The 25,556-nt window shown below is 53.5% G+C and overlaps 1 protein-coding gene across 1 annotated transcript in view; it reads right to left on the reverse strand.

The window, feature by feature from the left end:
- Window positions 1–318: 318 nt before the first annotated feature.
- LOC119965783 (acyl-CoA dehydrogenase family member 11-like) overlaps window positions 319–25,556 on the reverse strand; it is a 122,972-nt gene continuing 97,734 nt past the window's right edge. The window contains 3 exon segments of the mRNA XM_038796606.1: window positions 319–835; window positions 3,670–3,779; window positions 8,524–8,640. Of these exon segments, the coding sequence (XP_038652534.1) occupies window positions 721–835; window positions 3,670–3,779; window positions 8,524–8,640 (342 nt within the window). The 3' untranslated portion in view covers window positions 319–720.

Raw genomic sequence — 25,556 nt, forward strand, 5'->3', positions numbered from 1 at the left:
AATCGCCAGAGGGGCCAGAAGCTCCCGCCGTCGAGAGCAGCCGGGAAATTCCTGCCTGTATCTCTATCGCCTTGTGAGGCTCAAAGCCAGGTACAGTATTGTTCGATGAATTTCCAAGTGGAGTATCTTTGGAGGCTTTACTGTACTGAAGGCCCTATAATAAATGCAAATTCCTGCTGTTAATATAATCAAATCCGCTTCGTTTTCGGGAAAGCATTGACGAAGCCTCCACCAATTTGGATTCCGTGTTCGTCCTGAATTAGTTACAGCGAAACAAAACATGAAAAATAGCAGGGATATATATAAGGGAACATGGGATTTGATTACCTTCCCTGTCATGTCATATTTTACTGACAGTGATTTTATTATGCAAATCTGCACCACAGTTATCATTTCATTACTGCATTATGCCAATAGGTTTTGTTTTCGCCAACACAAATAAGCTCTAAACACAAAGAGATAAATCGCTCAACTTCTGCATGAATGGTTATTATTTCCAATTTATACCACAGTGACGCTTGGGGGGGTCTGAAAGAGAGATGTAATTGGGATACAGATGCTGCTGTAATACGTTGGGTGATTCATTCTCCATGTGTAATATTTCCGGTAATTGATGATTCCATCAATCATCACGTCGAAAAGCAGGAGGCCAACATTGCATCACCTTTCTCAGCTGGTTGTCTGAGGTAGCAGCCTCTGTTTGCTCTTGCAGACAGGTACTTATAGCTTAGCCATGGAGTTTTTAAACTGATCCCTCAGCTCCAGTTTTGCTATCGCGGAGAGGTGCACCTCATCCGGCCCGTCAGCAATGCGTAAGCTGCGTACCATCGAGTACCTGAAAGACACCACAACTTGGTGGTAGTAAATAATAAACAGGGAGGGTGCCGACCAGCATCTGTGGAGGGAGTAACAGAGTTAACATCTCAAGTCCAATTTGACGCGTCGGGCTCGTCCGAGGTCTTGGGCCGGGGGGGTTTCGGTAGATTAGGAAGAGGCGCACTGGTGGGGGGAGGGTTGGATTTAAGGAAGGTAGCGGGTAGGGAGGAAAGGAGGGGTTCAACCTAAGCACTCCTCCCCCCCACCTCCCCATCCCCCTCCTCCCCCCCACCTCCCCTTCCCACCTTCCCCTCCCCCTCCACCTCCCCCCACCTCCCTCTCCACCTCCCACCTTCCCCCCTCCCGCCACATCCCCCCACCTCCTTTCCCCACCTTCCCTCCCCTCTTCACCTCCCCTCCACCTCCCCCTCCACCTCCCTTTCCCCCTCCACCTCCCCTTCCCCCCTCCCCTTCCCCCCTCCCCCTCCCCTTCCCCCCTCCCCCTCCCCTTCCCCCTCCCCTTCCTCCCTCCCCCCTCCACCTCCCCTTCCCCCCTCCACCTCCCCTTCCCCCCTCCACCTCCCCTTCCCCCCTCAACCCCTCCACCTCCCCCTCCCCCTCCCCCTCCCACCTCCCCACTCCACCTCCCCCCTCCACCTCCCCCTCCCCCCTCCACTTCCCCCCTCCACCCCCCCTCCACCTCCCTCCACCTCCCCCCTCCACCCCCTTTCCCCTCCACCTCCCTTTCCCCTCCACCTCCCCCTTCCCCCCTCCCCTTCCCCCTCCCCTTCCCCCCTTCCCCCCTCCCCCCTTCCCCCCTCCCCTTCCTCCCTCCCCCCTCCACCTCCCCTTCCCACCTCCACCTCCCCTTCCCCTCCACCTCCCCTTCCCCCCTCCACCCCTCCACCTCCCCCTCCCCCTCCCCCCTCCACCTCCCCCTCCTCCCTCCACCTCCCCCTCCCCCCTCCACTTCCCCCCTCCCCCCTCCACTTCCCCCCTCCCCCCTCCACTTCCCCCCTCCCCCCTCCACCTCCCCCCTCCACCTCCCCCCTCCACCCTCCTCCACCTCCCCCCCTCCCTCCCCCTCCATCCCCCCTCCACCCCCCCTCCCCCCTCCCCCTCCCCCTCCACCTCCCCCCCCTCCACCTCCCCCTCCCCCACCTCCACCTCCCTCCCCACCTCCACCTCCCCCTCCCCCCACCCTCCCCCCTCCACCTCCCCCCTCCACCTCCCCCCTCCACTTCCCCACCTCCCCCCTCCCCCCTCCACCTACCCCCTCCTCCCCCTCCCCCCTCCACCTCCCCCCTCCTCCCCCTCCCCCTCCACCTCCCCCTCCCCCTCCCCCTCCCTCCCCCCCTCCACCTCCCCCCCACCACCACCTCCCCCCCCCCACCTCCCCCCTCCACCTCCCCCCCTCCCTCCCTCTCCCCTCCACCTCCCCCCCGCAACCTCCCCACCTCCCCCTCCCCCTCCACCTCCCCCCTCCACCTCCCCCCTCCACCTCCCCCTCCCCCCTCCCCCCTTCCCCTCCCCCCTCCCTCCCCCTTCCCCCTCCCCCTCCCTCCCTCCCCCTCCACCTCCCCCATCCACCCCTCCCCCCCACCTCCACCTCCCCCCCTCCACCTCCCCCGCACCTCCCCCCTCCACCTACCCCCCTCCCCCCTCCACCTTCCCCTCCTCCCCCTCCACCTCCCCTCCCCCTCCCCTCTGTGTTTGCCTTCTGTTGGGAACAAGGGCATCAAACGTATCCTTTCTGGCTGACCCAATGTGTGCTCCTCATACTTTGCCTCACATCTTTGCCGTTTGCGCATTTGTTTTCTTTTTCTAATGATTACATTAACTTGCCGCAGCTAAACTAGCCCCCCCCAGCAGAACTATTCCACTCGGAGACTCAGAGGGTGCTCCGTGACTCATCCTTTTTCCATCTCCCCCACCCTCCTCTTTCCAACACGCGGCCCTCTCATCGCACGGACCAAACACGTAGGAAAGGGGCATTTGATTGTGGAAAAGGAGCTGACAAACCCCAAATGAACTTTTTGCTCTGCACTGCTGGGGAAAGACTTCTCACATGCGGGCAAGCAGAGGGAATGTAAAAACAAGCAAATGTTTTGGAGCAGAGTCGGCTGATTTAAGGGAAACCATGCCCGGGGCATCACCACTCCAGCAATAAAGATGTCTGTGCGTGCGAGAGGGCAGGGAGTGTACTAGAAACCTTGTCCTCACATCTGTCCTGCTCAAGGCTGTATTCATCCTCAGCCCTTTATCTCGGGAAGAGAAAGGAGGCACCAGCACCCCTGCCGTGCAAATGGAGGAAAATATTATTTCTCTGGTCTTCAGTACGTTATCAAATCTCTGGCCGGATCTTAAAAGTGATTAAAAGCCAAATCAGCCTACGCCGTCACGATATTATCATATATAATTTACAGTGCAGAAGGAGGCCATTCGGCCCATCGAGTCTGCACCAGCTCTTGGAAAGAGCACCCCACCAAGGTCAACACCTCCACCCTATCCCCATAACCCAGTAACCCCACCCAACACTAAGGGCAATTTTGGACACTAATGAGAATTTATCATGGCCAATCCACCTAACCTGCACATCTTTGGACTGTGGGAGGAAACCGGAGCACCCGGAGGAAACCCACGCTCACACGAGGAGGATGTGCAGACAGTGACCCAAGCCGGAATCGAACCTGGGACCCTGGAGCTGTGAAGCGATTGTGCTACCCACAATGCTACCGTGCTACCCTTGCATTGATATATTGCATTGCGCAAATGTCACAACGCCATCCAGGAGCTTCAACAGCAACTCGTGGTGATTGGAAGGATTCCTCTCACCTGCTCTTTGATACTCACATATGTGCGAGGGGGAAATCCTCAGAGACGCCACCTCCTCCGTGAACCTGGATGGCACAGTCCACCACTTTACAGGCCATCCGTGGAGCCACCACCTTGATCATGGCGATCTGAGGCGAGACAAACAGCGGAATCAGACAAACCCACACCGGTTCCTAAGGCACAGTAATCGGCCTTTGGGCCCATCATGTCTATGCCGGCCCTTTGATATTGTATATTAATTATGCTGAACTGAATGCAGCTGCTGGCCAATAATTGGGCTTTCACTTGAGCACGTATAAAAAGGCCATTTAATGGAATTGTGGTTAGGAACCTTATGCTTGTAAAGTTTCACTCCACAAATAAGACAGAATAAAGGTTGGCTCTGGTATTAACCTCACAAACTGCCTTCCAAAATAGTATTACCCTGCTCTTTCCTCGTAAATGTTTCTTTTTCAATATCCATTCAATTCTCTTTTGATGGTTATTACTGAATCTGCCCCCCTTTCAGACAGGGATCGACTGGCAGAAGGCAGAGAGTGGGGATAACGGGATCTTTTTCAGGATGGCAGCCGGTGACTAGTGGTATTCCGCAGTGGTGTTGAGACCATAACTATTCACAATGTACATTATGGAAGAAGGAACTGAAGACACTGTTGCTAAGTTTGCAGATGACACAAAGATCTCGAGAGGTACAGGTAGTATTGAGGACGCGGGGAGGTCACAGATGGACTTGGACGGATAGGGGAGTGGGTAAAGAAGTGGCAGATGGAATACAATGTGGAATAAATGTGAGGTTATGCACTTTCAAAGGAAGAATAGAGGCATAGACTATTTTCTAAATGGGGAAAGGCTTCAGAAATCTGAAGCACAAAGGGACTTAGGAGTCCTAGTTCAGGATTCCCTGAAGGTTAACATGCAGGTTCAGTTGGCAGTTATGAGGGCAAATGCAACGCTAGCATTCATGTCACGAGGGCTAGATTACAAGACCAGTGATGTACTTCTGAGGCTGTAAAGCCCTATTTGGAGTATTCTGAGGTGTTTAAGGCCCCATTTCTAAGGAAAGATAATCTGGCCTTGGATGGGTCCAGAGGCGGTTCACAGTGATAATTCGGGGCTTGTCGTATGAGGAGCTGTTGAGAACTCTGGGTCTGTACTCGTTGGAGTTCAGAAGGATGAGGGGGGGGGAATCTTGTTGAAACTTACAGAATACTGAGAGGCTGAGATAAAGTGAACATGGAGAGGATGTTTCCACGAGTCAGAGAAACTAGAACCCAAGGGCAGAGCCTCAGACTAAAGGGACGATCCTTTAAAACAGAGATGAGGAGGAATTTCTTCAGCCAGGGGGTGGTGAATCTGTGGTGGAACTCATTGCTGCAGAAGGCTGTGGAGGTCAAGTTACTGAGTGTCTCTAAGGCAGTGATAGATAGGTTCTTGATTAATAAGGGGATCAGGGGTTATGGGGAAAAGGCAGGAGAATGGGGCTGAGAAACGGCAGCATGGTAGCATGGTGGTTAGCGTAAATGCTTCACAGCTCCAGGGTCCCAGGTTCTGTTCCCGGCTGGGTCACTGTCTGTGCGGAGTCTGCACGTCCTCCCCGTGTGTGCGTGGGTTTTCTCCGGGTGCTCCGGTTTCCTCCCACAGTCCAAAGATGTGCGGGTTAGGTGGATTGGCCATGCTAAATTGCCCGTAGTGTCCTAAAAAGTAATGTTAGGGGGGGTTGTTGGGTTACAGGTATAGGGTGGATACGTGGGTTTGAGTAGAGTGATCATTGCTCGGCACAACATCGAGGGCTGAAGGGCCTGTTCTGTGCTGTACTGTTCTATGATCTAGAAACATATCAGCCATGATCAAATGGCGGAGCAGACTCGATAGGCCAAATGGCCTAATTCCGCTTATATATCTTATGGTCTAAGTCCCACATTCTAATCCCTCCGTGGGTAAAACTTGCTGATGTGCTTGAATAAAAACAGTGGAATCACAGCTGGCCATGTATTCTTTTCCACTCTGTACATTAGCTCAAGTAATTTGTGTTGCCTTAATGATGCATTTAATGCAATCTTCATTCATTCCACACTTAGTTAAAGGCAAGTGTGAGAATGTTCCGCACTAATCCCTGTGAACCTCGTCTTAGTCAGAAAGTAAAGATCCTGCTAGCGTCCGGTCTGTGCACCAATGTTTCCTCCTGGCAACAGCGTAAGGAGTCGGAACCAAATTAGTAATTGTTCCATTCATGCCAGCTCACTTTAAAGCACAGTGGGTTTGCACACTGGCTCTCGCTCACAGACGGGTTTCTCCTCTAGAGAGTGAGAAACCTTAATCCAATTTTACTGGTTCTGGACGGTCGCTCAGTGCTTCTCCGACGGTCAATTTCTTTTTAAAAGTTATTTTAGAGTGCCCAATTCATTTCTTCCAATTAAGGGGCAATTTAGCGTGATCCTGCGCATCTTTGGGGTGTGGGGGCAAAACCCACGCAAACCCGGGGAGAATGTGCAAACTCCACACGGACAACGACCCGGGGCTGGGATCGAACCTGGGATCTCAATTCCATGAGGCAGCAGTGCTAACCCACTGCGCCACCGTGCTGCCCTAACAGTCAATTTCTGAGCTCTAAATTGGCAAAAGAAACTGCTGAGCAGAGGCTGGGAGGCTGCTCAGTTGGAGCCACTGTTCATCGTGATCCTACTTTCTGGTTATGGACGGTCTTTCGCCTGGTTTACAATCCCCAGAACAGTGAGAGATCATAGTAGGAGTGTCGCTCCAACAGCTGGATTGTGAACCCATTCAGGGCTTATTCCAGTTTGACAGATTTGGGTGGACCGGAGGACTTGCCGTGAAGCAACATTAGAGTAGGAATGACGACTCTCTGCAACACTCGGAACAGCAGGATGGGCCAATTTATAACTGGCTGAGATTGCTTCATAGAAGATCAGTGGATTAACAGATAATGTAAACACACTCAAATGCGATCACCTGGCCAAGAGTCAAATGCCTGAGGGAAATTTTCCAGTTCTGTTTTTACCACATTGCTCTCATTTTGTTCCTTTCCTTCTGCCTCTCCAGGGAGATTACATGGCTGCTGGGGTGGGTGAGGGGTTGGGGAGGCGGGGGGGGGGGGGGGGGGGGGGGGGAGCTAGGCCAGGGGAAGGAAGTGTCTAGCTCTGATGCTCCAGCCATCAGGAGCGTGGGCAAGGCTCAATGCACAATGTCTTGTCGATTTCCTGTCCTGCTGGTTAGCTCCTTATGTTCATAAAATTAAGAGGTGAGGCTGGAAAGGTAACCATGATTCACAACAACATTTTGTTAATGGTTGAAAATAGAGACATGTTGCCAAAGTTTTTCATCTTGTACTCATCAGGACAAACACAAGAACACCAAATTTCAAACGCTGACAATTTATACTACACGATAAAAGGGCGCTGATTGGTCAGCAAGCTGACACTGATTGGCTGAGGCACTGACATGGAGAAAGCAATGGGGAACCAGCTTCCCGGGTAATTCAGTAAATGCGCAAGGCTTGAACATATTCCTTTTGTTTGCTGAGAGCCAGCCCCTGTGTATGGAGGCAGGATCCAATGGCTACGGTAAACCGGAAAGTCAGCCCGCGCAAGTGCAGAGTGGCCGATAAAAACCGGGAGACGCTGCGATGTAAATCCTGCCTATTGTGGGCAGATTACATTTTGGCAAATCTGCATATTAGAGTGAGACAGCTAGCCTCACTCTAATGTGTATATTCCTGGGGTACCTGAGGCTTTGGGATTCATCCCTTTGCCTCACAGACCTCAGGCAAGTATCTTTCAACACAAACAGGGACCAGATGGAATGCAACTCATGGGGGTCTTCCACGAGATCGGAGGCCCCCAGCTGCATGTGCTGTGGGCAGGGTAGTGCCCTGGCAGTGCTGCCTTGATGCAACCTGGCAATGCCAAGGTACCCAGATGGCACTGCCAGCTAGCATGGGTTGTACCAGGTTGGCACTGCCAAGGTGCCATGCTGGAATTTCTTGCACGGGTGCAATCAGAATAGGAGTGCCTGGCATGGGTGCTGGGGGTTGCGGTGGAGGATACAGGACCCTCTCATCGTGCGTTCATGATGGGGGGGAGGTCGGGCATCGTTTTGGCAGCCTCAGAGTTCGGATGCCATTTTATCTCTTGCTACAGCAGGGTAGCATGGTGGTTAGCATAAATGCTTCACAGCTCCAGGGTCCCAAGTTCGATTCCCGGCTGGGTCACTGTCTGTGTGGAGTCTGCACGTCCTCCCCCTGTGTGCGTGGGTTTCCTCCGGGTGCTCCGGTTTCCTCCCACAGTCCAAAGATGTACGGGTTAGGTGGATTGGCCATGCTAAATTGCCCGTAGTGTCCTAATAAAAGTAAGGTTAAGTGGGGGGGGGGGGTTGTTGGGTTACTGGTATAGGGTGGATACGTGAGTTTGAGTAGGGTGATCATGGCTCGGCACAACATTGAGGGCCGAAGGGCCTGTTCTGTGCTGTACTGTTCTATGTTCTACTGTTCTACACTGGGGAGTTCCGGCGTGCAGAGCTTTTCCCGTACAGGCCCCATATACAACACACGGGTCGCGTTGAATAGCCATGTGTTTCTTGGCACTGCAAGCGCAGGGAAACACCTGGCTAAACGCGCTCGCTGGGGGACTTTGTTCCCTTTTGGGAGAATCGCGCCCTGAATATATCTAGTTCCCATGAAGCGTATGGAGGCATGCCATGTTATGAGCTCAACTGATGATCTTAAATTGGTTGTGAGTGTAGATGTTAGCGCACTCAGGATTGCTCAGCAAGTGCTGCCCGATCGCAGAATCACATCTCTAGCAGCGGACGTTTTGTTTTGGGATTTTGCCAGCCGGGGCTGGTTCTGTTTTTTACCTCCTTTCTGGCCGCTGCAGTTCCCAAAGTATCGACTGCTCTGGCTGCTTCAAGTGTGAGAAGCCGGGCTTGCTCGATGGCAATGCGACACTCCGCTATCCAATGCGCAACTACTTCCTGCGGACAGGGGAAAGTGAAAAATCCTGAGTGACAAACTGTGATATTCGGCCTTCGCACATTCTGACCTGGCGTGATAAACCCAGCAAAACGGGTGGAACATCTGTCTCAACATGAACTTAGTCAACCAGTTCCAGCACTAGATTGGAGTGGGGGGGGTGGGGGGGGGGGGGTTAGGGCACATCGGTGTCGACACGTCGGAACTAAAATTCCTTCAACTTTTTCCAATTGGCCACAGAATTCAGTGATTCCTCCCTGCCCGCCCAGCCCCGCGTCTCCCACATACTGTCACGCTCCACCCATTTCATCTCCTCAAACGAGTAGGTGGTGTCAGGAGTGGAGGGGAGGGGAGGTTAAAGTCATTATTGTGCCTGGTTAACGATGTTGACACGTGTGAAAACCTGTCGGGTAATTCTGACGGGAGGTCACAGACCTGAAACATTGAGCGGGATTTTCCAGCCCTATGTGGAATCATCCACTCCCGCCAAATCCAGCCCATTAGCTCCCTTTGTCCCTCCGCAGATGCTGCCTGTCCTGCCATCATTCCCCAGCACGTTCTGTTTTTACGCCAATCACTCTGCACCAACCCCGCCAGCAGCGATGGCTCTGTGACTGTGGGTGGAAAATGTTAATCAGGTCCAGCTGAGCTCCCATCTGTCCCCAATTTTCCCCTTACACAGCTTCAAAAGAAAAGCAGAACGACGACCTTTAATCGTTTAAACACACGTTATTCTGTCCTCAGCACGCCAGGAACATGTTTGTACAGCCAGAGCTTCACCTGGCACGCACCTCAGGCTGAAATATCTCTTCCACCCCTTCACCTTAGTCGTACTCGCACCCCCCCCCCCCCCCCCCCCCCCCCCCGACCTGATCAGCTCACTGACCAACGGGAGACCCAGCCAGTTTGGCAGCATCTGGCGGTGTAAATCAGCCCAAGCACCCTGCTCCCCTTCTCTGAACTCCTTTTCTTTAGAATTTCACGGGATGTGGGCGTCGCTGGCTGAGCCAGCAGTTATTGCCCATCCCTAATTGCCCTTGAACTGAGTGGCTTGCCCGGCCATTTCAGAGGGCAGTTAAGAATCAAGTGGGCAGCACAACAGCACAGTGGTTAGCACGGTTGCTTCACAGCTCCAGGGTCCCAGGTTCGATACCCGGCTTGGGTCACTGTCTGTGCGGAGTCTGCACGTCCTCTCCGTGTCTGCGTGGGTTTCCTCCGGGTGCTCCGGTTTCCTCCCACAGTCCAAAAATGTGCAGATTAGGTGTATTGGCCATGCTAAATTGCCCTTAGTGTCCAAAAAAGGTTAGGTGGGGTTATTGGGTTACAAGGACAGGGTGGAGGTGTGGCCTTAAATAGGGTGCTCTTTCCAAGGGCCAGTGCAGACTCGATGGGCCGAATAGCCTCCTTATACACTGTAAATTCTATGATTCAACCACTTTGCTGCAGGTCTGAAGTCACATTACCGCGGCCATTACTGAGGCACCATTACTGAGATCAGCTTTATTTTCACCATTTATTAATCAAACTTAAATTCTACGGCTGTCCTGGTGGGACTTGAACCATTGGCCCAAGCCTCGGGATTACTAGTCCAGTTACTAGCCCAGTGATACTACCACTACCACTCGTCTCCCTATCGCTCACATCCTGTGACTAATACACTCCACAGGCCCTTCGTTCTTGCCGTTCATTCCCAATGCTAGTAGCCCCATTCTGGTGAACAGAGTGGGGAACTCTTAGAAGGACTAGAGGACACAGGCTTGATTTTTAGCCCCTGCCAGGTCGGAGAGCAGAGACACGGGCGATAGGCTAGTATTTTATTTCAAAGGGATAGCAAGGGCTTGGGACCCCAGAGGGAAGGTCCGACCCTCCCATCTCAAATGGGACCATTGGGGTGATGAGTGTGTGGAGCAGTGGCCTGTCCAATGCATTAGCCATTGGGGTGATGAGTGTGTGGAGCAGTGGCCTGTCCAATGCATTAGCCATTGGGGTGATGAGTGTGTGGAGCAGTGGCCTGTCCAATGCATTAGTCATTTGACTTGGATACGAGCAGGCGGGGAGAAGGGTGAATGCAAGGGAAGAGCAAGGGAAGTGGGGGAGGGTTAGAAATTCAAGAATGAATATGTGGGGAAAGAATTAAAGGAGAGGGAAGAATATAAAGGTAAAATAAGAATACATGAGGTTGGAGAGGAGAAGGTAACAGGAGATATATCATTATCCACTGTGGGGGATTACAGTTCAGAAAAAGGGAAGAGAGAGGCCAAAGTGAACGATGAGATAATGAGGCTGGGGAAATAATAATGGGGAACCAGGAAATGGCAGGGGAGTTGAACAAATGCTTTGGGCGCGATGTACTGGTCGAATCCCACCGGAATCAGGACGGGACGTGGCCTGTAGATCCCGCAAGTGGCTTCTTCAGGGATTCCCGACGGTCGTTACGCCTCGTGAGACCTCACGAGAGCTTGTTAGGTCCACAATGCGCTGGACCGAAATCTGCAGAGGGATGTCAGATCTAACCGGCCCCCGGGAACTACCATCCCCACCAAGGTGGTCCCAATCGGGCACCATCTAGCACAGGTCCCCACAAGCAAGGATCAGGTGAAACAACACTTGGGGGGGGGGGGTTCCAGGCAATCGGAGGCCCCCGGGTGGTTGCTTTCTCGGTAGGGTGGCATCCGGGCACTGTGGATGCCACCTGGGCACCTTGGACGTGCCACCTGGGTACTCTGGCAGTGCCACCCGGGTGCCAACTCGATACTGCCATGGTGCCAATGTGGCACTGCCAGGCTGACTGGGGCACATCCAGGGTGCCAGGCTGGCAGTGCCAAGGTGGCATTTTGTCCATGCCAGTATCAGGCCCAGGGGTGCCCTGTCCATATGAGGTGGGGTGCAGGGAGGCTCGAGGACCCCCCCCAACAGATGATTTCTGGAATTGTGGGTCGAGGGGTCGCGATGGGGGGGAGGGGTCGCAAGATCAAGGCACCATTTAAAAATACCACCCCGGTCTCTTCCTGCCAGTGGATCTCCTCAGTGCAGGAAATGTGACTGAGTGCGGTCTCGGTGGAGCGTTCCCCACTGAGGTGTGAAAAGAAGAGTGACATTAGATAGCAGGGTTGTTCCCACCCCTCTGATCCCGGTCAGGGCGGAGTCTGATTGATTTTAGTCAATTTCGGCCTTTATGTCAGTCTTCACGGTAAAAGACACTAATAACATTCCAAAAATACTAAATAATTAAGGGACAAAAGGTGGGGAGAAAATAAGTGCAGTAACTATCACTAGAGGAACAGAACTAGGGAAACTAATGAGGCTAAAGGGCCACCGGACCTAGTGGATGCACTGGTCGTAATTTCCAAGAATCATTCATTTCTAGAAAACCCCTCGAGGGCTAGAGACATAAATACGAGACTACAGGCCTGGGGGCTTAACATCGGTCAATGGGAAAATCTTAGAGTCCATTATAAAGGAAGTAACAGCAGAGCGTTTAAAAACACATTATATAATCAAGCAGAGTCAGCAAGGCTTCATGAAGGGGAAATCATGTCTGACAGATTTATTAGAATTCTTTGAGGTGGTAATGAGCAGGATAGATGAAGGGGAACCAATAGATGTAATATACTTGGATTTTCAAAAAGTGTTCGATAAGGTGCCTCACAAATGGCTACTTAATAAGAACCCATAATGTGTAAGGTAGTATATTAGCATGGAAAGAGGATTGGTTAACTAATAGAAGACAGAGAGTTTGGATAAGAGGTGCATTTTCAGGATGGCAATCTATAACCAGTGGAGCGCCACAGGGGTCAGTGAATGCAGCCACAATTATCTACAATATATATTAGTGGCTTGGACGAGGAATGTGAATTGTATGTTTGCGATGACACAAAAATAGGTGATAAGGCAAGTGGTGAGGGTGACACAAGGAGCGTACAGGGGGATATAGGCAGGTTAAGAGAGTGGGCAAACATTTGGCAGACGAAATAAAATGGAGAAAAATGTGAAGTTATGCACTTTGGTCGGAAGAATAAAGGAGTTGAATACTTTTTAAATAGAGAAAGACTGCAGAAAGCTGTGGCACAGAAGGATTTGCATTAATCACAAAAAGTTAGCATGCAAGTTCAGCAGGTAGTTGGGAAGGTAAATTGAATTTTGGCCTTTATTTCAATAGGAATGGAGTACAAAAATAGAGAAGTTGCGATAAAACTATACACGGCACAAGTTAGACCACACTGGGAATACTGTGAACAGTTCTAATCCCCTTATTTAAGGAACAATGGCATTGGAGACCGTCCAGAGAAGGTTCACGAGGTTGATCCCGGGTTTGGAGGGATTTCTTATGAGGACTAGGTGAGTAGGTTGGGCCTGTACTCATTGGAGTTCAGAAGAATGAGAGGTGACCTTATTGAGACACATCGGATTCTCAGGGGCTTGACAGGGTGTAGATGCTGAGAGGTTATTTCCCCTTGTGGGAGAGCACAGGACCAAACGCAATAATCGCAGAGTAAGCGCCATTTCAGACAGAGATGAGCAGGAATTTCTTCTCTCAAAGGGTAGTAAATGTGTGAAATGCTTTACCGCAGAGAGCTGTAGAGGCTGGGCCGTTAAGTACGTTCAAGGCTGAGACAGACAGATTTTTAATCAGTCAGGGAATCAAGGGATATGGGGATAAGGTGGGAAAGTGGGCTTGAGGATTATCATATCAGATCAGTCATGATCTAACCGAATGGCAGAACAGACTCGATGGGCCGAATGGCCTAATTTTGCTTCCTTCTGCGTCTTATGCTCCTATGGTCCAAGCAACATGGGGGGGGGGGGGGGGGGATGGGGGAGAGGATGGGGGGATGGGGGGGGGGGGGATGGGGGGATTCCCCGTTGCGGCTGATGTGGATCTGGGTGCAACGAGTGAATTGTGTGAGATCCTCAAACCGTGTTCCGTGCTGGACGCTGGGCCAATTGCAAATCATCGGACTCGCTCTGCCCGGCGCAATATTAATCTCCCCCTGTCACCTGGGCACCAGCGGTATTGCCATGGTGTCTGGATGGCACTGCCAGGGTGCCAGACATGCAGTGCCAGGCTGGCACTGCTATGAGTCGGGCCCAGGGGGGGGGGTTGGGCGGCCTTACCAATTGGGAGGGGGGTGGGGGTTGATGGGGGGGGGGGGGGTGACAGGCGGTTCCCAGGGGCCTCAACAAGATTGAGGGTTGGGGGGCAGGGGGCTAGAAAGCAGGGGTGGGGGGCCTGAAGGCGGGGGTGGATTTAGAGCCGCCGCTCAAAATGGTGCCCCGATCTGGTGTCATTGCTGCTGGCGAGCTGATCTCATCAGCAGGAAATCGTCGACTGTGGTCTGGGCGGGGAGAAACTCTCCAGGGCCAAAAAAAGCTGCCAAGTGCCATTGGGTAGCGAAGTGATTCCTGGCAGTGCAGCCACCGAGAAACATCCCTCCAAATGGCCCTAAAGCTGACTTGGCTTTAAGTCTGCTGAATCCTCCCACCCCCATTGTGTGTGTGCAGGCTTCAAACACTTTACAATTCCTCATCTTTTGGCAATAAACATCGAGTTATTGACAATAGAGATTGCAGCAAGGGTGAGATATTCCCGCCACTTAAAGACGTCAATGAAGGAAAGTCAACATTTCTCTCTCGTTGTCAAAACATCTCCGACTGAGTTGATCCTTTAGAGCCTCAGCTCAGCTCTCAGCCACACGTGCAGGGTCGGTGCCTGCGAATGCTCTGGGATCAACTCCAGCAGCTCAGGATGAACAAAGCTATCGGACTGGATTCTCGGTCGGCGGAATCCTCCGTTTCGCCGACAGCGCACTCACGCCCGCAGATTTCCCGACGGCGTGGGGGGGGGGGGGGGGGGGGGGGGGGGGTGCCCACAATGGGAAACTCCATTGGTTGGCTGCCCAGACGGAGGGTCCCGCTGCTGGCGGGGGCGCGCCGCACCAGGTTGTTTGACGAGAAGTTTTAAGCCAAGGTCATTGGCACCATCTACCGGAATGGGGACAGAATTCCGTAACACACACGATTAGCCGGATGTTTCCCGGCCCTCGGTCCCCTCACCTAAATTCCTCAGTGCAGTGCGACTCTCCCCCCCCCCCCCCCCACACCCATGCAGGGCACCACTGGCCCGATCCCCACCACGTGGAAAGTGCCAGCTTGGCACCTTAGCAGTGCCAGCCTGGAATCCTGATAGTGCCCCTGCCTGCTGGCAGTGCCACCTGGGCACCTTGGCAGTGGTGCACAGGTGTCAGGTGGCACTGCCAGGGTGCCAGGCTGGCAGTGTCAGGGGGCAGGCACCTGGGGGCCTCCGATCCCCTGGGCGATCCCCACCAGTGCCGTTCCGTCTGGTCCCCGTTGGTAGATATAAACACTGAACGGCGCTCGCCCGAGGTCTCCAAGGCCAGCGGGTCAGATCCCACCCCTTGGTTAGATCTCGGGAACAAATATTGGAGCGAGACTAGCTGTCTCACTCTAATATGCAGATTTGCCAGAAAGTGTTCCCATCCACAAGGGGCGGGATTCACATTGTGATGTTTTACGAGGATGTGTTGGATCTCGTGAGGCGTGGCAAGCCGGGTAGACCCCGGGAGTGGGGTCTCCCAGCATCTACCACCGCGTCGCGCTGCTTTTCCGGCGCAATGCGACCAGTAGATCTCGCCCCATGCGCGGCCTCGTGAGCATCAGGGTCCCGGTGAGCGAATGCGCAGCCAAGTGCCTCCCCCTAGTCACTCAGAGGAAGACCCATCAGGTTGGGTGGGTGACCATGGCCATGAGAAACAAGTGGCCCGCCAAAGAATAGGACCCTCACTGGATGAAGCCAAAGTGCTCAGCAAGGACCGGGGTCTCCAAATGCGAAGGCTGAGCCTTATCGTGAGGTTCCCAGTGGGAGGAATATGGTGGTCTTCATGTGGTTAGTGTTACTGACAGGATTGTGTGTGATAATACGTATGCTCTCAACACTGGTGGAAAACAATCAGATCCCAGAAGGTAGGGGATGCCCACATCTATTGTTTCACTTTGTCAATTGTTGTACCTGGCTGAGGAACAACTTGAAGACCCCCCCCCCCCCCCCCCCCCCCCCCCCCCCCCAATGTCCACACTGTACCTAGTACTGTGTTGTGCACTTGGAGTTGGTAAAACCCAGTCACGTTTCTACACTGGAGAGCGCCCATTAATGGCCAAGTTCATTCACTGGTTAAAATAGCAGTCAGGCCCCATGGAGGCCCAATTGGCACCTTTAAAGAAGGACCCCAGTAGGTGCCCTTGCTGCCTGTTCAGAACAGCAGGTGAAAACAAATGGCGGCCGCAAGTCAGTGGGGAAATCAGGCAAGGTTAAAATCACATCTAACACACCCTGAACTCGTGAACTCGGACAACCCAGTCCTCCCTCACAGAAAATATGAGTGTTTGGTCACGTCCGTCTGCCAGAGGGCACTCATTCAAAAGCTTTGGCTCAGCTGTCATCCATTCCAGAACAGCCATCTGCAAAGAATAACCACTGCATATTCTGGTTGGAAATGTTGCTCTCTCCCCCCCCCACGGCAACTGCAAATATTTCACATTCCTTCCATCTGACCGGCTTGGAGGCACCAAGGAAAAACCCACATTTCCAGGAAAACAGAACAGCGCCGTGCAAATGCATCATCTTCTGTTCCAATAGCAGCTTTGTGAATGGATAGAGCAGAAGGAAACTCTGCAGGCCTGCCAGAGAACACCCCAGCCAACATGTCAAAGCGTGGCCCTATTGCTGACTGCATCCACCAAGGCCTCACCATATAGAGGCTCGTCTGATACGGCAATATAGCCAGAACGGAGGACGTAGCTCAATCCTGACCGCCCCACCTCTCAAATGTTGCAGGTTTCCTGTGGTTGCCCCGCCTCCCGCTCCGCCTTTGAGTATTTCCTCAAGTGACTTAAACATAATCGTTTCATTTTTGACTCCTGATTCAGATACTTCTGAAGATAACGGGCTGGATATTTCCACCCCGCCAGCCGCAAGAACGGCACGGGCGGGACGCGGACAATGGAGTCTATTGACCTCAGGCGGGATTCTCCAGTCCCCAGGCGGACGCCACCGGAGATTCCCGCCCAAAAAGCTGGAACTGAAAGGGGCATATATGTCCAAGGGAAGGTGGCAGATCAGGTTAAGCAAGTGGTTAAAAGACACACGGGATTTCAGGTTTTAGAGAAGAGTACAAAGCATGGAAGCTTTGATGAACCTTTATAAAACACTGATTCGGCCGCAACTGGAATACTGGCTGGGATTCTCTCAAAACGCGGCTAAGTGTTGACGCCGGCGTAAACGGAGTGTTTCACGCCGGCCCCAATGGGCCCCTTGGCCCAGCGATTCTGTAGCCCACAGGGGCCCGGCACGGCGCCAGAGTGCTCCGCGCTGCTCCAGCTGCCGTATGCGGCCATGCACTGCTCGCCGCGGGTCCACGCATGTGTACGGCGGCCACTTCCATGCCGGCGCCACGCAACATGGTGGAGCCACACAGCGGGCCGGCGCAGAAGAAGGTAGGCTCCGTCAGATCGCGCGTGTCCGCCTATCGGTGGCCCCCGATGTTGGGCCCCCCCCCCCAGAGACTGATCCCACGCCCCCCACCAGGATGGCCACCGCAGCCGTGACGCCGAGCTCCCGCCGGGTGAAACCATACGTGAACCACGCCGGCGGGAACTCAGCTGGTCGACCACAGAGAATCGCCGTGGGGGCCTCTTTCAACGGCCCCCGACTGGCGCCGCATCGACCACGTGCGTGCGACTGCCGCCGATCCTCCGGTCACCGCAGGTTCGCATCCCGGCGTCGGACCCAATCGCGGGTCTGAGGCCCCATTCTCCGACCCCGCGCCGAACGCGCCATTTCGGCATGGAGGCTCGGAGAATCCCGCCCAGCGTCACACTTCAGGGAAGCGGTCAAGGCTTCCGAGAGGGTGCAGAGAGAATGTAGAAGAATGGTTTTAGGAAAGAGGGACCTCGGCTTTGTGGATAGATTGGTGTAACTGAAGCTACACTCCTTGGAGAAGTTTGAGAGGTGCAAAATCATGAGGAGCCTGGATAGTGGATAGGGAGAAACCGTTCCCATTGGCGGAAAGGTTGAGAATCAGAAGGTATTGATTTAAGGTGATTGGCAAAAGAACCAATGACGTCATGAGGAAAAGGTGTTCAGGAGGTGAGTGATTAGGATCAGGAAGGCACTGCCCAAGAGTGTGGGAGAGGCAGATAATGTGGCTCCGAAAAGGGGACTGGATAAGCCCCTGAATGGAAACAATTTGTCGGGCAACAAGGAAAAGGGGGGAGTGTGGTATCGACTGAGTTGCTCTTTCAGAGAGCCAGTACAGACACGATGGGCCAAATGGTCTCCTTGTGTGCTGTAAGTATTCTACAATTCTATCAGGTAGGTAGAGAGAAACTACTTCTGCAAGTCTAGGACTCAGGGATATATGCTAAAAATGGGAGCCATGCTTTTCAGGAGTGTAAATGGAATTGCTAAATGATGACATCGCCAAGATATGAAATTGATATATCTATGGGTTAGGGTATTAAAAGTTGCCAGGGATGGCTGAAAAATGGTACCACCCAATATTAGGCTGGAGACCAATCAGGTATACTTTGGGCACAGTGTGTACTAACGTCTGGGCGGGTTGTTGAGAAATCCGTGGGATCTGTCTTGGTTGCAACTGCAATTTATTGTGGAGTGTAGTGTGTTCGACCACAGCTTGCCTGTTAATCCACATGTGCAACTAGGCTATTGTACTCATTTTATGCCCATACAACTGGCACAAGGCAGTCCATGCCTACCCTTTGATACTCGTCTCGTTATGATGGAAGAGGAAAACTAGGCAGTTAATGTTAATGCTGGTAGACGTCTTGCGTAGGAGTTGAAAGCTGCATTTGCACGACCCCTGAAATGCTACAACACAGTAGTTCACTTTACGCCAATACACTAAATGCAGCCTGAATCTAGGACACCAAGTGATTCTGGAACAGAGCAAAGTGAAGGAATCAGGGCGAGTCTTAAAGCGACAGACACACTAAATAATTGTGATGTCAATATAGAGTGAGAACACTCGTCAAAGACATTAAACTCATGGCTCCATATAGAGTGATACCACAATTTCCAGTTCATACAGAAATTAGGTCATTCTCCAGATATAGGTATGTTATGGTGATAATTTGTCATCTAAAGCTCTCCCTCACTCGCTATAATTTTCTGGCGGAATAATCAATTTGCATTGGTGACACGGTAGCACAGTGGTTAGCACAGTTGCTTCACAACTCCAGGATCCCAGGTTCGATTCCCGGCTTGGGTTACTGTCTGTGTTCTCCCCGTCTCCCTGTCTCTGCGTGGGTTTCCTCCTGGGGGCTCCGGTTTCCTCCCATAGTCCAAAGAAATGCAGGTTAGGTGGAATGGCCGTGCTAAATTGCCCTTAAGTGTCCAAAAAAGGTTAGGTGGGGTTACGGGGATAGGGTGGAGGTGTGGGCTTAGGTAGGGTGCTCTTTCCCAGGGTCGGTGCAGACTCGATGGGCCGAACGGCCTCCCTCTGCACTGTAAATTCTATGATCTATGCATAACTTCAATATTCCTTCACTCGTTGCATTTTATTGGAGAAACCCTCTGCTTTTCCTGGGAGACGGTGCAGCAGTTTCTGTTTGTTGTACGTCGGCGAGAGTCTTTTTAAATCAACTGAGTCGATGTTCCTATGAAGTAGGCTGCTGGTTGTGAGCTCTGCCACAAGTCCGTCCCCATGTCCAATTGATTGGCTGACAGATTGGTGCTAGTATTTGGGGTAGAAATTTAAGGATGACCAGCATGCCATCCTAAGAGTCGGCATGTAACACGCGACTCCCACCAACGCTCAGATGCCCTTGACCACTTAACACTCATTTGAGCATTGACCGGGTGTGACTTCTTTTCATCCAGTATAAATTGTTCTTTCCGGGGCAGCACTGTGGCGCGGTGGTTAGCACCGCTGCCTCACGGCGCTGAGGATCGGGGTTCAATCCCGGACCCGGGTCACTGTCCATGTGGAGTTTGCACATTCTCCCCATGTCTGCATGGGTCTCACCCCCACAACCCAAAGATCTGCAGGGTCGTTGGACTGGCCACGCTAAATTGCCCCTCAACTGGAAATTTTTTTAAAAAATAGATAAATAAATTGCTCTTCCCTTTGAAATTTGGTATTCTTAAATTTGTCCTGATGAGTACAAGACAAAAAGCTTCAATAGCAATAATTCAATTTAACTTGCCTGCCGCAGGAATAGAGTGCGGCCAATAAAATGGTGAAACACTTCCTTTTATGATGAGGTTTAAGGAAATATTATGACTTATCTGTGAATTATCCATGGACAATTCTTCATTATTCAAGAGAAAAGTTAAAAACAGAATTGCTTGCGCGGCAAGATTGTTCATCACTGACTATTAGCTTCACTGCTCTTGTTTTTAATAGCCAGATATTCCATTTAATGGAGACAGTTTGTCACTGCAGAAACATAAACATCATCTGTTCTTCCTCCATCAAACTCTGAAATTATACTCACCAAGCTGTAGCATCTGTTAAAATAATTATCATTTGAACAGATGCTGCAAAATGATGTATGTCTGTTCTACCTGATCATTAGCAGCCTGCTAAGAGACCTACTTCCTCATTCGGTATCTTTGGAGAGCATTGCGGTTACGGCCTTAACAGCTGTGGCACCATAAATTCTTCAGAAGCTTGCTCGGAAGTCCCTCCATTCCGTCAAGACTGACCTTGAAAGTTGTCAGCAACCAGTGTGCAAATTAGCTGTTTGTTACAAGCTCCGACTAGATGGCAGATGTGCACCAAGTTGCGCATACACCTAACTGTTCACATAACATCATGAAACTCTATTTTAGTTCACTTATAATACCTCGTAGCTGTCCTACCGACACCCAGGGTCCAACAGGATCATTGACAACTGTAAAAGAATTACAGATAAGGGAAAGTTTCCTGTTGTTGATCTTTTAGGCCCGAGTTCTACGTCCCCCCTCTCCCCCCCCCCCCCCCCAACCCGCCCCGCCTCAGAACCCACCAGGGGTAAGGGGGGAGAGGGAGAGCCAGCCCTAATATCAGGACGGAGTGAGCAGGGCCTTGGGCGGGACTGAACTGTTAGATTGGCGAGCACCTGTCAGAGCAGGGTGGGGAACTGAAAATGTTACAATCCATCTCGGTCGGGAAGCCTCAATCTGAAGGCCCTTTCGATTTGGGGGGCCCGCCCCTTGGGGACCTTGGAGCTCCGGCCCTCTGCCGCCTTCCCTCCCCTCCAACCTAATTAACCACCCAAACACTGAGATCACACCCCCCCCCCCCCCCCCCCCAGCGCCCCAGGGCATCCACTACCTTCCGCCTCTGGGACCACCGGTACTTACCTGAAGGGTAGCCCCGGTTCAGGCTCAGGCACTGGGCTGCTGTACCTCCCTGGCCACTGCACCACTGTGCCTGAAGGGGCTGGAGAACTGTCAGCCAATCCGATTGGCCGAAGGCTCTCCAAGGCAGGACTTTCTTTCCAAGGGTGGACAGAAGCCCCATCTGCTGTCAATCAACGCTCTATTGAAGGTGAAATGGCAGCAGGCCTGTTGGGGTCTGTCGGGGCCTGTCAGGGATGAGTGTGGGCCTGTTGGGGTCTGTCGGGGCCTGTTGGGGTGAGTGTGGGCCTGTCAGGGCCTGTTGGGGATGGGTGTGGGCCTGTCAGGGCCGGTCGGGGTTGGCGGGGCCTTATGGGGCCGGCGGGCCTGTCGGGGATGAGTGTGGGCCTGTCAGGGCTGGCGGGGCCTGTTGGGGATGAGTGTGGGCCTGTCGGGGCCAGCGGGGCCTGTTGGGGATGAGTGTGGGCCTATCGGGGCCAGCGGGTCCTGTTGGGGATGAGTGTGGGCCTATCGGGGCCAGCGGGTCCTGTTGGGGATGAGTGTGGGCCTGGCGGGGCCAGCGGGGCCTGTTGGGGATGAGTGTGGGCCTGTCAGGGCTGGCGGGGCCTGTTGGGGATGAGTGTGGGTCTGTCGGGGCCAGCGGGGCCTGTTGGGGATGAGTGTGGGTCTGTCGGGGCCAGCGGGGCCTGTTGGGGATGAGTGTGGGCCTGTCGGGGCCGGCGGGGCCTGTTGGGGATGAGTGTGGGCCTGGCGGGGCCAGTGGGGCCTGTTGGGGATGAGTGTGGGCCTGTCGGGGCCGGCGGGGCCTGTTGGGGATGAGTGTGGGTCTGTCGGGGCCAGCGGGGCCTGTTGGGGATGAGTGTGGGCCTGTCGGGGCCGGCGGGGCCTGTTGGGGATGAGTGTGGGCCTGGCGGGGCCAGCGGGGCCTGTTGGGGCCAGCGGGGCCTGTTGGGGCCGACGGGGCCTGTTGGGGCCTGTCGGGGCCGACGGGGATGAGTGTGGGCCTTAGTCCCAAATGGCCACCCAATTTTGAGACGGACATATTTTCAGCAGTCATCAAATCTTGCCATTCCATTAGGGTGCCGATCGAATTAACAGAGGCACTCATAGCAGGGATTTCAGCCTAAAGCCCTCAGACACAAATATAAACAGGATTCTCAGTTGTGTCCATTCCATATTTCACACACTTGTGCGCTCACCCCTTCCTCTCTCTCTCAATAGCATGGTAGGGTTGCTCCTGTCTTCACCTTCCACACTCAGTGGATGGTCCCCACCATTTCCCCACCTCCCCCGCGAGACCATCTCGGAGGAGAATTCCGGGGATGCCACCGTCGATGCGTCACAGCTGCAATCCCCACCCTCCACCAGCACAGATACACGTACCTGGGTGGGAAAGGTTAGTGGGCAGGCTTCTGGGGCACAATCTGGTGAGTACCGCACATCAGGTGGGGGCAGGAACCCCCAGGCGAGAGAGCAGTCGGAGGTCTGCTGGATCCCAGGACCCAGCTGGGTCCCAGTCAGATGCTGAGCCTCTGGAACAGGGTTCCCCGGAGCTGGTGGAGACATTACAGAGCGGTCGGGATACTCAGAGGGAAATGTCAGTGACACTCCAGCAGGTCCATAGCCGATTGGAGGAGTCCCAGATGCTACGGGCACAGGAGATCTCGCCCGCAATGCGTGGCACCGAGGGCAACACTGCTTGGGTGGCTACCGCAGTGGAGAGCCTGGTGCACAACGTCGGCACCATTAGTGAAGGGGTCCAAGGCGTGGCGCAGTCGGTGACTGCCATGGCTGAGGGCCTTGGCAGAATGTCCGACGCGATGGGCACGTGACCCAGTACCAGGCTGACCTTGAGGTGATGTGGGACATCTCCCACTCTCAGATGGGAATGGACGAGGCACTGCGGGGTTTGTCCTGGTTGCAGGTGGGCATTGCCGAATTACTGCAGAGCATGTCCCAGTCACTGAGGAGCATCGCTGAGGAGCATCGACATCTTGGTGCCGGCATCGGGGAGCTGCCAGGACTGGCAGAGCCAAAAGCTGCAAGAGCAGCCGGGACTCAAACTAGCTGCCCCTCCATTCCGAGGTGAAACTCAGGGCCCTATTGGTACCGACCGGGAGGAGGGGACGCCGGGTGGCAACCCAGACACGTCCTTTGGACTAGCGACGATGGTTACTAGCTGCCCCGAGTTCCACCCCTCTGATCAGGCCGTGTCTCGCAGTCAGCACCCGGAATAGGGCGGCATGGCTGTGCACCGGGGCCCTCCGGCCCCTGAGGACGCTCGCCAGGGGCATCAAAGGTCACAGGTCAAGGTAAGCAACTGGCTGCCCCCACATCTGATGTGCATCTTGGGGACACACCTAGACGTAGTGGTAGAGATAGGAAGGCCAAGCACATCGAGCATCACTGAGGGTACTGAGGGGGGAAGACGAGGGCAGGTGGGGGTAAGGAGTGGTGTGTGCGAAGGGGGGAGGGGGTGGTTGGTGATAGTGGGGCAGCACCATTCGGATAGTGGGGCACTGATGGACACAGGTACAGGGAACATTAAAATACCATCCACACAACCAGTATGACTCCTCTGGCTCTTTGTTCCACAATGCGGGCCAACCACTAATCCCATGCGCCCCCCCCCCCCCCCCCCCCACCCCCCCACCCCCCCACCCCCTCCGGTAACGCCCTGCCCATGCACACCCAGCTGTGGACATGTGACAGGGCTGGGGCCCATCTCCTGGGTTATTCAGAGGTTGACTGCTGCGTGTGTGGTGTTGCCTCCCGCAATGTCCAGGCATCAAGGTGTGATTGGGATGCTGGGCAATGACTCCCACATGCTACATGGCCCGCCCACCCACTTTGGTTGTGTGAAGTGCTCACTTAACCATGATTGCCACTTCCTTATTAGCAATAGCCTTCAGCCACACGGCCATAGGCTTTGGCAGTCAGTGGGAGTTCAGGGTGGTCGTTGGGGCAGACAGGCAGGGGCTAGGGTTGACCCCGGCATGGGAACACACGGTACAAGGGTTGGCATGGCGGACACACGCACATCTCCCCAGCCCCAGCCCCCATGGTGGCCCACCCCTCGGTTGCTCCCCCCTCCCCCCCCCTCCCGAGCACAGGGGCAGCAAGCCCAGTGCCCCGCGTTCATTACCTGTGAGGAGAGATGGCCACACCTCCTCGGCTCCCCGCAGCAGCCCATCTTCCAGGTTCAAAAGGAGTACAACTCGGCGCCAGCGTGACCACTTGCTGGGGAGGCCGCTGAATTACAGGAGGCCATTGGATATGGGGTGGCTCTCATTAATTGTATGGAAATAGGGCTCAAGTGGTGATAATCGGTTTCTCGCCACGCTACGGCGAGATCCCTATTTCGCCCACGGACGCCAGCCGGTTGTATCGCAGTTCTCATTTTCCGCCTCTCCAGTTACTCACCGGCTTAATCCCGCTCGAGCAAGAACACAACGAGGCCGGAGAATCGTGCCCCAGATGTTTCTTGGCCGAGGATAAATGGACTGATTTTTTTTTTTTTAAAGCAAGACCTGCATTTATTTGGCCTCTTTCCTAACCCCCAAATGACCCAAAGCACTTGACAGGCAGTGTGATGCTTTTTGAAGTGTAGTCACTGTGGAAGCACAGCAGCCCAATTTGCACACAGGAAGCTCTCACACACAGCAATGTGATAGTGACCAGATCATCTGTTTTTCTTGCTGCATCGAGGGACCAAGGTTGGTCAGGACACCGGGGATAACTCGTCTAATCTTCAAAACAATGCCATGGGATCTTTATGTTCACTTGAAGGAGCAGACCAGGCCTTGGCTTAAGATTTGATCATGGAATCATAGAATTTACAGTTCAGAAAGAGGCCATTCGGCCCATCGAGTCTGCACTGGCCCTTGGAACGAGCACCCGACCCAAGCCCACACATCCACCCTATCCCTGTAACCCAATAACCCCACCCAACCTTTTTGGACACTAAGGGCAATTTAGCATGGCCAATCCACCTAACCTGCACATCTTTGGACTGTGGGAGGAAACCGGAGCACCCGGAGAAAACCCACGCACACACGGGGAGGACGTGCAGACTCCGCACAGACAGTGACCCAAGCCGGGAATCGAACCTGGGACCCTGGAGCTGTGAAGCAACTGTGCTGACCACTGTGCTACTGTGCCCCCCACCCCCCCATAAGTCATGATCCAAAAGACATTAAAGCAAATTATAGAACTACACATAAAGCAGGTTTGTACTTCTGAGAAAGTATGTCACCAATAGTGAATAAGCCCAGGAGCTCTGATTAGAATAATCAGTATCCCGATCCAAACGGAGGAGACCCACAGAAGAAATGGGTGGTTCAGCCCTTTTTGTGTTTCCAAGTGGCTTTGCTTTTTGGACTTATTTCAATGACTCATTTGTTTCCTGCTGTAAGTAGCTGCATCTGTGAATCGCAGATGGTGGTTTAGTGTCTGGATGGGAATGATATTAATCATTCTATGGAAGGACATGTTGCACAGTGGGGGAATGCTGTGGAAATCCAGAGCTGGCTCCATTGT

The sequence above is a fragment of the Scyliorhinus canicula genome, chromosome 5 (genome assembly GCF_902713615.1).
Source record: "Scyliorhinus canicula chromosome 5, sScyCan1.1, whole genome shotgun sequence".
Lineage (NCBI taxonomy): Eukaryota > Metazoa > Chordata > Chondrichthyes > Carcharhiniformes > Scyliorhinidae > Scyliorhinus > Scyliorhinus canicula.